Raw genomic sequence first — 15,677 nt, forward strand, 5'->3', positions numbered from 1 at the left:
TTAAAATATTTTATTTTTATTTATTAGACAGAAAAAGAGAGATAGAGAATGAGAGTACCAGGGCTTCCAGCCACTACAAACAAACTCCAGATACGTGCGCCCCCTTGTGCATCTGGCTAACGTAGGTCCTAGGGAATCAAACCTGGGTCCTTTGGCTTTGCAGGCAAACACCTTAACCGCTAAGCCATCCCTACAGCCAAAAAGAAACTAGTGAATCATAACTATGTACTTCAAGATACAGACTGCTTATTTTCAACAAATTTTATTATTTGTTTTCTAATTTCTAAATGAGTGGAGCTAGAAGTATGGAAAAAGAGTAAGGAAGCCAGCGCGTTCTGTTCCCTGGCGTGATTTGCACACCAGGCTCTGCCATCAGCCTATGGTGAGGATTCCCAGGCTCCCTGCAAAGAGGATTCCCAAGCCAGCTGCAGCAGCTCAGCTCTTCCTTTTCCCTCACCTATTCTGCTTTGGGAGATTAACTCACATGATCAGCTGGAAAGTTGTGTGAAAAAGTCATAAGGCAGGTAAAATTTTTTCAGCACATCACACACACACACACACACACACACACACACACACACACACACCAGCTCAAGGTTTATGAATTAAGGATATTAGCAAGTTAGAATTAGGGAAATGTCCTTGCTGTAATTTTCAGTTTCATTAAAGTTTCAGTTTTCATTAAAGCATTTCCTTAAAGAGGAAATTGAACATTTTACTTTATCTATGAATGCGTTTTCTATTATTGGTAGTAAAATCCAGAAGGCAGAAGAAAAAGCATAGTTAATAAAGTTAATCTCTAGGGCTGGCAAGATGGCTTAGCAGTTAAGGCACTTGCCTATGAAGCCTAAGTAGCCAGGTTTGACTCCCCAGTACCCATGTCAGCCACATGCACAACGAGGTGCTTGCATGTGGAGTTCGTTTGCAGGGGCTAGAGGCCCTGGTGTGCCCATTCTCTCTCTACTCTATCTGTTTCTCACACTGTCAAATAAATTAATTAATATTTTAAAAAAGAAGTTAATTTATTGGGGCTGGAGAAATAGCTCAGCAGTTAAGGTATTTGCCTGCTATGCCTGTGGACCCAGGTTTGATTCCCCACTACCCACACAAAGCCATATCGACAAGGGTGGTACATCTGTCTGAAGTTCATTTGTAGTGGGTAGAGGACCTAGCTTGTCCATTCTCTCTCTATCCCTTTCTTGCTCAAAAAATAATTAAATATTTAAAAAAGAAAATAATTTATAAAAATGATTGCAGGGCTGGAGAGATGGCTTAGCGGGTTAAGGTACTTGCCTTACAAAGCCAAAGGACCCAGATTCAATTCCCCAGGACCTATACAAACCAGATGCACAAGGGGGTGCATGCATCTGGAGTTTGTAGCTGCTAGTGACCCTGGTACACCCATTCTCTCTATATATGTCTCTCTCTTAAAATAAATATATATAGCCAGTCTTGATGGCACACACCTTTAATCCCAGCACTCGGGAGGCAGAGGTAGGAGGATCACCATGAGTTTGAAGCCACCCTGAGACTACACAGTGAATTCCAGGTCAGCCTGAGCTAGAGTGAGATCCTACTTCAAAAACCAAACAAAAAATAAATAAATAAATATTTTTTTAAAGGATTACAGATTTTCTTTGGTGCCTTTATCATTTCTATGTGTTTTTAATTCTTCACTTATCTGGAAATACCATTTCTCCATTAATTCTTAATTTAGGACAAAGGATTATAAAACAATGCCCTTGGTGCTGGAGTGGAGCTCAGTGGCAGAGCTCTCTTGCTGGCAATGAAGTGGCCAGGGTTCCATGCCAGCACTGCAGGAGGAAGGAGTGCTGAGTGAAAGGATAAAGTATCAAGTTAAGTGTTTGAGTTTCTGACATCACATAATAGTTGAAAAGATGAAAATATTAAATACATAAGGATAAACTGAACAAGATGATGTCTGTTTTCCTTGGATTTGGGGAGAACTTTTATAATCATAATACAAGCAAAAATCAGGGGCTGACTGTAATATAAATAATTCCAGTAGGTGCGGTGATGAACACCTGTAATTCTAGTACTCAGGAGATTGAGGAAGGAGGATTAAGAGTTCAAAGGCAACTCAGTACCACAAAACCAAAAGCAAAACCAAATAGCAAAGAACTCAGTTAGGCTGGGGGGGGGGGGGGGAAATAAGGCACTTACTTAACCAGAATGAGGATGTACACCCAGCACAAAAAACAGACAATAAAAACACCAAAAGAAACATAATGTGATCCCTAGCACAGGAAAAAAAAAAAAAAGCAATTATTAGCTTTCTGCCTATGTAAGCCAATTTTGATTTTTAGCATTATATTTTCTTTTCTACACTCACAAATATTAGTATCCATTTAAAATATCATTTCTCAGGGTTTTCTTTTTTTCCCCTCAGTCTGCTTCTCCCTCCTTTCCCTGAAGTCCACGTGGTCCTCCTGCTTCAGTCTCCCTGGGGCTTGGATTGCAGGTGTTTGGTACCACTCTAGTTTCCCTGGACTTTTTGTACAATAAAACAGCAGTAAAATAAATTTTCAAATTAGTTTTTAAAGGATATGTATGTTTATATGTCTATATCTATAGATATAGTCAAAGCTAAGCATCATTATCATTCAGGTATTATTTCTTATGCAAACAAGTACATGGAAGTAGTTTATCATGTCAAATTAAATTCTGCTTTTTCTTTCAATTTAAAATCTTCATGAACAGGCTTAAATTAATTATTGTAAAATCTGACTTCTTAAAAATGCTGTTAGTGGGCTCAAGATGGCTTAGTGGTTAAGAAACTTGCCTGCAAAGCCAAAGGATTCAGGTTCAATTCCCTAAGACCCATATAAGCTAGATGCCCAAAGGAGCACACATGTCTGGAGTTCATTTGTAGCTGCTGGAGGCCCTGCCTTGTTCATTTTCTCTCTCTCTCTCATATAAATAAAAATAAAATATTTTTTAAAGCTGTCAGAATTTAAGAAAAAAGTTTTATTGAAATTAAAAAATGAAACAAAAGGTTGTAATACCTTTGGGAGGATGGAGTTTATGGCCAGTTTTCTCACACCACCCAACTGGGTGGATATCCAGAGCATCTGCATTTACCCAGAAGTCATAGCAATCAGAATATCCATCAAAGTGAAGTTTTATCCGGTAGCCACAAACCTGAAATACGTAAGCAGATCAAGTAGTTAAAAAAGTACATATCATGGCTGGAGAGATGGCTCAGCAGGTAAGGAACTTGCCTGCAAAGCATAGGGACTGGAATTAGATTCCCCAATACCCACATAAACCCAAATGCCCAAGGTGGCATATTCACTTGCAGTGGCTACAGGCCCTGATGCACCCATGACCCCCCCCCCCTCCTGATGTACCCATTCTCTCTCTCAGTCTCTCTAAAATTACTAAATAAATAAAATACTTTCTAAAGTATATATCATATTCATATTGAAAAATAAATTAATAAAGCCAGGCATAGCGGAACACTTCTTTAATCCCAGCACTCAGGAGGCAGAAGTAGGAGGATCGCCATGAGTGCGAGGCTACCCTGAGACGACATAGTTAATTCCAGGTCAGCCTGGTCAGAGAGAGACCCTACCTCAAAAAACCAAAGTAAATAAATATAGATAAATAAACAATAGCCAGAGTATGATATAACCCATGTTCTTCAACTCATCCTCATCAACAGCCACAGAAAAAAGTAGACAGCTCACACATGCTTATATGTAAATTCATAGCTTAAAAAGTCCTAAAGAATATGATAGAATATTGACAATGATTTCTTCTAGGAAGTAGGAGTGAAAATGGAGGGGCAAAAATAATAATGTCTTTTTACATTTTTTTGCATCAGTGATCTTTTTAATTAAAATGCATTAATATATTACATATGTAAAATTTGTAATTAAGCAAACTCCTCCCAGAGTCTGGAGTGCTGAGCAGAGAGTCCTTGAGAAATATAATCTCTCAGGAAGAGTGAGGATGCCCCACTCCCACCCCAAGTGCAGGGAAAGCTTGAGGGCCTTTCTCTGCCCTACCTTGCATGCAGCTGCCTCTGCTCCACGCCCAAAAGCAGAGTCCTTAGTCACTTATAGCTTTCAATCCCCTGTGGTCACAGGCTGTGGGCTTCTACTACTTGATCCATGTCCTTCCATCCTCTGCACCATCCCTCTTGTATTCCTCTTGCCCGCTGGAATGCTATTTTGGTAAGCAGACTTCCACATCCTCAGCCTCCCTGCCCAGACTTCCCTAATGTTCTCTCAAACCTGGCCCAGGCTTCTCCTTGTCCACGCCAGCTCCCTCTCTGCTTCTCCAGGGCTCAGCCACAGGCACAGCGTCTTTCATGCATGTCATCCTGGGTCCTGCCCTCCCCACATGCCCTTGTGCCTCACACGCGGGGCCCAGCTGACTTCCTATCGATCCTGAGGACTTTTCTGTGTTTATTATTTTCTCTCCACGTGAGATACTCCCATGGAGCTAGTTACCACCAGAACCTCAGCCTACAGTGACCTCAGCCTCTACACTGGAAAGCCCAACTCCAGGAAGCCCTCCCACTGTGCCAACCCACCTTCCCATGGCCTCTAGTACCTCATATGGATCTCCTTCTCTAGTGCCTCCTTACCCCAAGCCTTCCTTCTCTAATAATCATGTATAACATTTTCTTGACAACATTTAAAGGAGTTTTTGCCATGATGCTCTTTTTGATTTTCCATATATATATGCATGTGTTTGGGGGGCACATGCATGTATATGAGTGCATTCCATGTGTATGCCTGTGCATATTCCTCAATCACTCTCCACATCATTTATCATTATTATTATTATTATTATTATTATTAGTTATTATTAGTTTTGCACTCAGTGTGTACAGTCAAGTTGGTCCCATCATTAGCTTCCTCCTTGCCCTTCCCCCTTTGCAGGGACCCTGCTTGTTGGGGAATATGGGTCATGCACTGTGGGGTTAGCTATGAGTTATAGGGAAGAGGCAGTGTTGAGATAGGGCCTCTCTATAAAGGTTGAGCTCACTGATCTGGCTAGACTAGCTAGTCAGCACGCTCTGTGGATACTACTGTATGCCTCATGTAAGTGCTGGTATTACAGGCACCCACAGATGCACTGACTTATATATGAGTGCTGCAGATCCAAATCAGTTCCCTACGTTTGCATGGCAAACACGTAATCAACTGAGGCATCTTCCCAGTCCTGTTTTTGTTGTTGTTGTGTTTTGTTTTGTTTTTGCTATGATGCCTTTCCCAAAACCTTTATTGACAAAAGTCCCATCATTCCAGGGGTGCACATACTCTGTACCTACACCTAGCCTAGTGAATACTCTGAAGAAATGATGACGTACAGTCGATTTTTATTACTTACATACTGCCCACCTGCAACTTCACCTACTTGATAAAATTTATTTCGAACCACAAACCACTCACAGTGGGTGTTTGTGGACATGCATATGCTCAGTGACAAGAAAACTGAGTCACCCAAGGTGCAAGTCCCAGCTATTTCTTGGTGGGATTGTCATCCTGTGAGAGGGTGTTCTATGTATGTTCTGTTTAATGACTTTTTTTTCATATTTCATCTTTTTTTTATAAATCTGTGATCACTACTCTCACTAAAACAACCTCTTAGCATTAAGAATGCTGTAAGGTGTGAGTGCTACACAAGTCTCTTCAGGCATGAGTTGTAGTGTCTGCTGTTGAGAGATGAGTTCAGTTGTAATGAAAATAGCACATACTAAATAAGAAATTATTAAATAAAAACTAATTAGTAAACAAAAGTATCACAACCAAAACCTGGCAGGAACCTAACCCTGTATTTTCTAGTAGGAGCACTGGCTTCCTGTGCACCAATCTAGAGAGGAGTCACAGAATGGATGCACAGGGAAGGCAAGGAGAGGGGAAGGGGAAGGAGAAGGCAAAGGGGAAAGGGAAGGGCAAGGCGAAGGGGAAGGCGAAGGGGAAGGGGAAGAGGAAGGGGAAGGGAAGGGAAGGGGAAGGCGAAGGCGAAGGCGAAGGGGAAGGGGAAGAGGAAGGGGAAGGGAAGGGCAAGGCGAAGGGGAAGAGGAAGGGGAAGGGGAAGGGAAGGGGAAGGGGAAGAGGAAGGGAAAGGGAAGGGAAGGGCAAGGCGAAGGGGAAGGGGGAGAGGAAGGGGAAGGGAAGGGAAGGGGAAGGCGAAGGGGAAGGGGAAGAGGAAGGGGAAGAGGAAGGGGAAGGGAAGGGCAAGGCGAAGGGGAAGGGGGAGAGGAAGGGGAAGGGAAGGGGAAGGGGGAAGGGCAAGGCGAAGGGGAAGGGGAAGAGGAAGGGGAAGGGAAGGAAGGCAAATACAAACAAACAACGAAACAAGAATCAACTATGCCTGAATACTGGGCTCTTCCTGCCACATAAGTTTGCTTCTAAGCAGCCCATCTTACTTCCTCTCTCATTCCTCATAACAGTCTTTTCCAGTCTTCCTCTTTCTGTAGCTACTACTCCTGTCATCTCCATTGCTCCAGCAATAATTCAAGGAACTTTCCTTTAAATGTCTGCTCCCAAATAGATAAGCTTGCTTATGCTCAGGAAACCAGACTTTATGTACAGGTAAAGACACTTCTTCAGGGTGGACCCCTGTACCCACTTCATGCATCAGACCCCATGTGCTCCTCTCCTCTTGGCATCAGCTTGTGGCTCTCTCTCTACCAATTCTGATGGATTCTTGAATATTCAGATACCAGGAATGGTCTCTTCCCACAGAGAGAAAGGGAAGCAGTGAGGAGAGGAAAGTAGATGGGAGGAAGGGGAAAGAAAGGGTAGAGAAGGAGAGAAACAAGGACGACCTGCATGGGACAGAATTCTAGGAAAGAGCAGATGAGATAATGCACTCACAAATGCTGGGCATGAAGTGAACCCTCAATCAGTAGCAGTGTTTTTCATCTCACAAGGCCCATGATCACAATCTCACTTTTAAAATGGTGATGCAAATCTTACCTCGGCCACAGTGAGGACACAGTACACAGACTGATGCTCAGGGTCCACACCTTCTAACTTCATGCCAACCTTGAACCCATTTTTGTTATATGGAAAGGACTGGTGCTGCAATGTGAAGTGACAGCAGATGTAGTAATTCCCAAAGGACTGGCTTAAACTATGAGTGACTACCCTCCCCGGTCCTTAAAGCTGAGGATGTAACTCAGTCATAGAATACTTACCTAGCGAGAGCAAGGATCTGGGTTCAGCCCTACTATCACACACCAACACACAAAAGAACCCCAATCAAATACAGGAAGTACTATTAAACCTGTAAGAATGTGATCAATGTGGAGAACGGAATTTCAAAGAGGAAAGTTGGCGGGGGAGGGATATTTTTTATAACCATGGAAATGTTAATAAAAATTGAGAACAAAAAAAGAATGTGATCAATGGACAGTACAATGAAGATGCACAAACCTATAGATAGAAAAATCTAACGACTTGCTGCTTTTGTCTTTTACACATTTAAAGAAATAGTCATTTGCTCATCAGAATCACACTAAGTAAAATCACACTAAGACATCTTCACTTGTGTAGACTAGTTAAGATGAAAAGGCCTGATGATGATACTGTGTTAAGACTCTAGGGAGACACACACATGCATACACAGCTAGGAATGAAAACTGGTACAATCACTAGTAATTTCTCTGTATTTATAAAAAGTTGAAACTTCCTTATGACTCAGCAATTCTAATTCTAATAAATTATCCAGTGGAGACAGTCACATGTGCAAAATGACAGGCATGCAAAGTTATTCCCTGAAGCACTGAGAGACAAATTTGAAATTCTGTGTGTCAATCAATAAGAAGTGACTTAAATTTTTATGGGATAAAAAAATAATAAAGGGATTAATGAACTGAAATGATGGAATAATCTCCAAACTGTCAAATAAAGCAAATTCCATAAAAGTGTAGGATATATACTATTGTATTTTAGGCAGAGAAGGGAGGACTTATGAATTTAAGGTACTTATCTGACTTATAACTTTCTAGGAAGGAGATACAAGAACTAACAGTGTGGGTCACTTCTGCAGAGGTAATCTAGTATTTATAGTACAAAGCTATAAGGGACAAATTTCATTACTTTTTTAGTACTTTGACATTTTGACTATATTACTATTCAAATAATTATGAAATATGAAGTCTAGTCTATACAGCACTAAAGTTACAGAAAATAATTATCCAGAAAAAAATGACATGTAATTGTTTTATGTTTAAATTAAATTTTACATACAGCTTCATCATAACATTTGCTATTCACTACTTTTAAAAAAATTCCTTATGTTCATTTTTTTCATATAGCTATTCATGGCAGGCTTATTACATACTAAATAATTTAAACCATGGCTGGCACACTGTAGTCTGTGGGTCAAATCTGATTTTGTAAATAAAGTTTTACTGGAACACAGCCATTCCCACTAATTTCCATGTCATCTACAGCTGCCCTGATGTTACACATCCAAACTGCAGTGTTGTAACAGACTCCTGATGCACTGCAAAGCCTACCACATCTACTATCTTATCCTTGGCAGAGAAAAATGACCAAGCCTTGTTTCTGTTGAACAGTATATCTAGTATCTACCTCTTAAATTACTATAATATTTTATGATCATTAATACCCTATGACAACTCATTTGTGGATATGTTGTCATGAGTGCAATCCTAGTAGTGAAAGAAACCTTCACACGTGGGTGTGTGTCCACACAGACATTACTGGGTACACACATTAATGAGAGCTGCCCCCACCCATGTAATATGCTCATGAAAAACAATATGCTTGAGAAACTATCCTCCCAAGTCACACTTCCGAAATAGTGGGAATGGCCGCCCTAGATTAGATGAGCAGTGCTGCTCCTCTGACCTTCACACAGCGCTTTTGGACGGGCCTCACCTCTTTGAACAGCTTCGCAGGCACCGCCACGGCTCTTTCCTCCTCCAGGTACGAGGCCCAGCACCAGGCTTTCTTGCCTTTAGGCGGCAAACCTGGAAGGCAAGTGAGACTAAATGGTGAAATTTCCAAATCTAAGAAATCAACCATGACCTGTCTGGTGACCTCTCAGTCCCCACCCACACTACTTCCAGGCTCCTCTTCCCACAGTTGGAATTTCTGTCTCTCTTCCTGGCTCCTCTTCCACAGAATCCAGAACTGAGAAGCGAGCTCAGAGAGGAAAGTGGAAGAATGGGGGTCCATGAAGAAGACCAGCAAGAAACCCACGGGAGCCACAGAAGGAAAATGCTCCAAAAATATCCCCTGTGATATTGAGATGCTGAGAAAAGGCCAGCACACTGAGCTCCGAAGGAGTGGCTGCTAGTCTTAGAAGGGGAGGAAACGAATGATGTAGAGAGAGTTGAAGGACCCAGAAACTGAATGACGCCATGACAGGCCTCAGTAGAGCGCTACCCTGGTGAGGCCTAAGCTACAAGTTTCAGCTTAGACAAAGGAACGAAGGGGCAGCTGCCCTGCCCCTGCCCAGGACACCTGAGACTTGTCCCTCCTACCTTCCTGCCCCTGTCAATTAAGAGATTTATCCCTCCTACCTCCCTGTCTCAGTCAATCATAATACATACAAATGTTATTGCTGCTTGTTGCTTAGTTACCTAGCTCCTGCCCACCAACCTTGCCGCCAATGTCCTAAGAAATCAACCAATCATGTACCCATTCCCTACTTCTTTGTTCAAATCCCTATAAAAAACCTGCCCCCCCCCCCAGGGCTGCGCGGAGCTCTTCCATGACCCACTGTGTTGGTGAAGTCAAGAGACCAAGCTTAAGCCCGAAAATAAATCAATAAATAAATCTCCTTGCCCTTGCATACATGTTTGGTTCTCCTTGGTGGTCACTGGGGGTGCTGAGAACCAGGCATAACAAGAGTCAGATTTATAAATGCAAAAAATATATACAAGTGATAAAAATTGCCGGGCATGGTGGTGCTCGCCTTTAATCCCAGCACTTGGGAGACAGAGGTAGGAACATCGCCATGAGTTTAATGCCATCCTGAGAATATAGAGTGAATTCCAGATCAGCCTGAGCTAGAGTGAGACCCTACCTCAAAAAAATGGGGAGAGGCAGTTCACATAGCAATTGTAGTTTGGATTAATCTGACAAGGTACTGAACATGAAGGAGGAGTGGAACCACTTTCCTAATGGCAAAGCTGGAGGAACAGCATTTGGAGATGCATTAGGATGAAGCCCAAAACTTGCTGGAAGAAGAAAGGGCTCAGTGGAAGTGGGTGGGAGAGGCGAGAAGACAAAAAAGGCAATGGGAGGGGATTATGATCAAACTATATTATATACACATATCAAAATTGATGATTAAAAATGAGCCCATATAAAGATGCTGTGTGCTACAGGCAAACGAAAATATTTCCAGTTCCTTTGGATGGAATAACGTGTGAACAAGCGAGAATGCCTGTAGGCACCGAGAAGTGCTAAATGTTTGGCACTGACACGTAGAGAAGAGCGTGACTGTGCAGGTCAGGAGCTGGGCTGTGCAGATCCCAGTGACCCTGACCAAAGGTCTCACAGATGCACCAGACTATGGGGTGAAGCTCAGTGAAAGATACAAAGGCTTCTATGGAAATGACCCAACGTCCATGCCAAAGAAGCAGATGAGCTCATCCAACCAAATACTACAGGGGGAAGTCCTGAGGACTGAGGTCTCCAACAGAATAAAATGCTGCCTGAGGAGCAGTGAAAGGGAAAGGGGGGCCGCATTAGGATCTTACAAACTGACAACAAACATGAAAACCCTAAAGTCTTGGGAAATGAACAAGAACAGAGGCTTTGATAAAGGCAAAACCCACTTGACTGGGGGTGGGGGAGGAGTATCTGAGAAGATGACACGGTGGTTAAAGGTAAGTGCTTATAAACCTACTGGCCCATGTTCAGTTTCAAAGCCAATCATATGAGCTGGACAAAAAAAATTGGTGCAAGTACCTGGTGTTCATTTATAGTGGCAAGAGGCCCTGATGCATGTACACACACACACACACACACACACACACACACACACACACACACAAATGAATACATTTTAAAAATCAACTTGATGGATAAACAAATAAAAGAAGGTATTCCCAGGTATACCTGGAACCCTCTGAAAGTTAGTACTTTTTCCCTTTCTCTAGCTATTTCCTCAAGCAGTGTTTTAATTAACAAAGTTTTATAACAAAGGGGAGAACAATGGGGGCCAAAACTTCTGTTCAGTTCCCCCGAGTTAGCATAGGGTTTCTTCATCAGCTCACCCTGCTTTAAGACAGCGGGATCGCCTCGTCTTTTCCTTCGGGCTCTCTGGGAACCCCTCAGGATCCTTCCATCTTGTTTGCTCTCCTATGGTAAGAAAGGAAAAGGAGGACTTTAAAAGTTCAAGAAGTTCTCAAGATTGGCCCTGATAAGTTTGAGAGCTGTCAGGAAGCTTTTTGTCATTCATTTTTTAATTCCCTTTGGTAACTTTTAAAGCAAGAATTTGGTCCATTTGAGAACTGTACTGCTTTGGTTATTAGGAAAGAAGAATGATTCCAAGAATGACAGTCCAGGAGAACATGGGGAGCACTCCCTCCTCCCCAGAACATGTCCTACACTCAGCTCCTTGACCACTGGCTCGACTTCTTCCGACTTCACTGGCCCTGTCTCAAACCCCAATGCTAATGTCTACACCAATCCAATCTCTTCTTTTCCAAATAATCTGAACCTCCACCTCCAGTGTCCTGGCCCTTGCTCATATTCAGTTTCTATCAAATTTTTAGACAGCGAGTAACAAGCATCTCCACCTTACTCCATCCTAAGGACTCCTGAATCTCTACTCCACCTCACGTGCCTGTTCCAGATAATTGCCGCATACAAAGATTTAAAGTTAATGGAAATCTCTTTGCTTTTTTTTTCCTCCCACTTCCTTCAATTCTACTTATCTCTAACATCCATTCCCAACCCACTGACTTCTATCTTACATGGCTCACCTACCCAGTCAATTGCAAGAAATATTAATGACTACTTCAGGAAGAAGATTATCTGTGTTTTAATTAGCATATTTTAAATGATGGTTCCCCAAATATACTTGATATCTACATGGAACTTTCTACCGACTTGCATAGTTTACCAAAATGGTACTGGCATTTTGCTGGTGAGAGGAATCCCAGATTCTGCACAACTGAAGGGTTCTGCTGCTGCCTCTCATCCCAGTAATAAACAGCAGGACAAGCCATATTGTAATCTTGAGTGAAGGGTGCTATTACTTAGTACTCCCACTTTGCCAGGAGGACAGGACAGTGAGGCACATAAAAATATGGCATCTGCCAATAATGACAGTCCAATATTGAACACTTTAACCAAGCCAAGCAGATCACTCCAGAACAGATGTGGTGACCACAGCCACCTCCAAAAAGCATGCCTGTGTTCCCTGGATACTCATAAGAGTATTTACCATGTCATCATCTCGCTCTTCTCCATCTTCCTTGGCATCAGCTTTCAGAGTTAATTTTGGCTTTTTCTTCCGACTGCATTTCGGATCCTCCTCCTCGTTGTCATCAACTGCGTCCCTCTCTTCCTTCTGGTCTCTGTTTGTGTTTATAACCCCAAAACAATACCTATCAAACATCTACATGCTGATTATCAAAGCAAAAACTACTTAAAAAAACCACTATCCAAAGGAAACATATTTAATCAGGCAAATGCCACAGGCATTAGAATATCATATACTGGGAACATTTAACATCACTGTTATGTAGCATCTGTCAGGGTAGAAAGTGGAAATTACCTTACACAGTAACTTCAAAAGGGGACTAACAATATGTGTGAAATAGACTCTAACAGGTTTATAATTACTTGTCTGCCATATCTGTCATCCATATTAATAAACAAACCAATTTTATATATAGATGTCTGTCTTCAGGAAAATTCTAAAGCCAGGACTAGACAGATGGCTTAGCACTTAAGGAGCTTGCCTGAAAAACCAAAGGTCCAGGTTCGATTCCCTAGAACCCACATAAGCCAGATGCACAAGGTGGCACAAGTGTCTGAAATTTGTTTGCAGCGGCTGGAAGCCCTGCTGTACCCATTCTCTCTCTCTCTACTCTCTATCTGCCCCCCCCCCTCAAATGAATAAATAAAAATAAAATGAAAAACAAACCAAAAAAAAAAGAAGAAGAAAGCAAATCCAGCTGGGTATGATGGTGCATGCCTTTTAATACCAGCACTTGGGAGGCAGAGGTAGAGGATCACCATGAGTTCAAGGCCAGCCTGAGACTACATAGTGAATTCCAGGTCAGCCTGAGCTACAGTGAGAGCCAAATTTGAAAAAACAAAAAATAACAAAAGAAACAAGAAAAGCAAATCAAACAGAAAGGGTCAGTTATACCATTTTAAAGTATCAGCAACAAAAAATGATTCATAAGTCTATATTGATAAAAGTGGGAAACTGGACCAAAGCATAAACGCCACATCACTGACTTATAATGTACTGCTCTAATAGAGACACACACCTTGCTAATATGCTACACTTTGACAGACAGTCCCTGGATGGAAAAGACACACGACTTGCTGCCAGTCATAGCTGATATTCTCAATCTGGCCCCTGAGGTCACCCTATAAAGATTCACGGCATTATCTGCTAAGGTCATTTCCATTGAGGTGGTTACAAGCAGAGAGACCTTGGTTTCCTACAGTGAGTTTTAACAAATTTACCTAAAACCTCCCAAAATAGTAATGAAACCGTGCTGCTGAAGTACCAGTAGCATTGGGATGTGCATATAACCAGAAACATCTATGCATTCCTAACTGGACAGCAATCAAATTCATGTAATGTAGGGTCAGTGACAGAGACAGAACGTTAGTAATATAACGCAGGCCGGGGTGACACTGCCGCTGGGCCCGGTGAAGGGGTCGGGGCCATCTTGTCTAGAGGGGCAAAACTCTCTGGAAAACAAGCACGAGTTGGCAGGGGGAGGCTAAGAACATGTTTAATCCTCAGTCTCCTCAGGTACCTTGACCTAGAGTCTACTACTCATGTTACAGATGGAAGGGGACAAAACCTACTTGTCCTTGGAATGTCGAGAACAACTGTGGCTGCAACAGTTTCCTGTAGAAAGGCACTCATCTACACTGCCATACTGACAACAGTTCTCACAGAACGGAAGCCCTTCTTTCATTGGATCCTTCAACCTGAATGGTACTCCAGTCTTCTCTGAAAAGACTGGAAGATGAAAAGAACAGAATTAAAACCATGTACAAAGGCATTCCAAAACACAGCCAAACTTTCTCTTCTAATTTTGTTAGCCACACAATAAAGAGTAATGTTTGTTGAATGAATGAATGATTGTATTTGAGAATTTGGAAAGGACTGGGTTTGGTAGAAAATCACTCAAATCATTTGTATTAACAAAATAAATAGCAGAAACCTTTTACAAAATTGCAGCTTGTGCAAGGCTTTTCTATAGTTCATGAGTTACTACATTCAGAAGGTAACACTATTGATTTACAGAACTGCAATCTATCCGAGAATCTCTGATAAAACTGAAAAGGGTCATCTACATTATTTTCCATTTATAACATTCTGATGAGTGATTCTGTTTGATTTAGTTGACCAGACTGCAACATTGTTTTAACATAATAGATCTCCTATAGCATAGTTACCCAATCCACTTAGGAACTCACATGTCCTCCTGCCTCAATCAAGAGTCTCATTCATTCAGCAAGCATTTATTAGGCACCAATTTATGCTACATACTGATTATGTCAGTAGAGACCTTGCCCCAGACAGCTCCCATCTAGAAGAGAAGACAGGGAGGAAAACCAGGATCTACAATAAAATGTGATGCATGCAATAACAGAAGCATGAGCATGTTCCAGAAGGGGTGCAGAGGTAAAGTCAAGGTCCAGGATCAAGTCCAGGAAGGGTTTTGTGACAAAAAGCTTCCATAAGGTTTTGAAGGCCAAGGAGAAGTGGACTAAAAGAGAAATGGCATTTGAGTCAGAAGAGAAGAGAAGAAATAGCATCAGTGACGGCAGGGCAGCATGAACCACAGGGTAAGTTGAGGAATTCCAATTCCGTGCTGCTGCAGGACCGGAACACGACACACAAAGAGAGGGATAGAATGAGGACTCAAAGCAGGCAGGTGGGAACAGCCATCCCCCCCAGATCTTTGGAGGTTTTACTAGGAAGTCAAGGAGGGAATCGGCAGGATGGCGGATAAGCAGTCTACACAAGTTCCTCCAACTTCAGGGTGCAGGAGAAACTGGAAGTGTGGAGATTAGGAGCAAAGTGATTATTGAGGAGACATCTACAACAGTTCAGGTGAGAGTTAAAGGCCTACAGTAAAGCAGTAGCAGTGATAACAGAAAAGGCCAGATCTGAGGCATATTGAGGGAATAAAAACAAAGAGCGTTAAGGAACACCATATGGGATTGGGGAGCACAATTTCAGGATGACTCCTGTTTTTCTTCAGTCCACTGGGTGGATGGTGTGACCATCAACTGAAGTATGGGTTATGAAGGAAGAGCAGGTTAGAGGGAGGGGAGAGAGAAATAGAAAATGAATTGCATTTCAGACATGTGGAGTTTGAGGTACCTGTGGGACATCCAGGTGGAGATGTCCAGTAGGCAGGTGGAAATACGGGCCTGGAGCTCGGGGGAGAGGTCGGGGCTGGAGATATAGATTTAGGAGTCATCAGCATATAGGGTTAGTTA

General features: G+C 42.2%; 1 protein-coding gene across 5 annotated transcripts in view; it reads right to left on the reverse strand.

Moving 5' to 3' along the window:
* Positions 1-15,677, reverse strand: part of L3mbtl3 (L3MBTL histone methyl-lysine binding protein 3) — a 112,989-nt gene that overhangs the window by 60,751 nt on the left and 36,561 nt on the right. For 4 of the 5 annotated variants that reach the window (XM_004651214.2, XM_045159120.1, XM_045159123.1 and 1 more), the window contains 7 exons: positions 15,559-15,633; positions 14,028-14,184; positions 12,418-12,550; positions 11,243-11,327; positions 8,892-8,983; positions 6,960-7,064; positions 3,027-3,162 (listed from right to left, as the gene is read on the reverse strand). In XM_004651214.2, the coding sequence (XP_004651271.1) occupies positions 3,027-3,162; positions 6,960-7,064; positions 8,892-8,983; positions 11,243-11,327; positions 12,418-12,550; positions 14,028-14,184; positions 15,559-15,633 (783 nt within the window). The remainder of the gene's footprint in view (positions 1-3,026; positions 3,163-6,959; positions 7,065-8,891; positions 8,984-11,242; positions 11,328-12,417; positions 12,551-14,027; positions 14,185-15,558; positions 15,634-15,677) is intronic. The other variant, XM_045159124.1, reaches the window with a different exon arrangement.

This window comes from Jaculus jaculus, chromosome 9 (genome assembly GCF_020740685.1).
Source record: "Jaculus jaculus isolate mJacJac1 chromosome 9, mJacJac1.mat.Y.cur, whole genome shotgun sequence".
Taxonomy (NCBI): Eukaryota; Metazoa; Chordata; class Mammalia; order Rodentia; family Dipodidae; genus Jaculus; species Jaculus jaculus.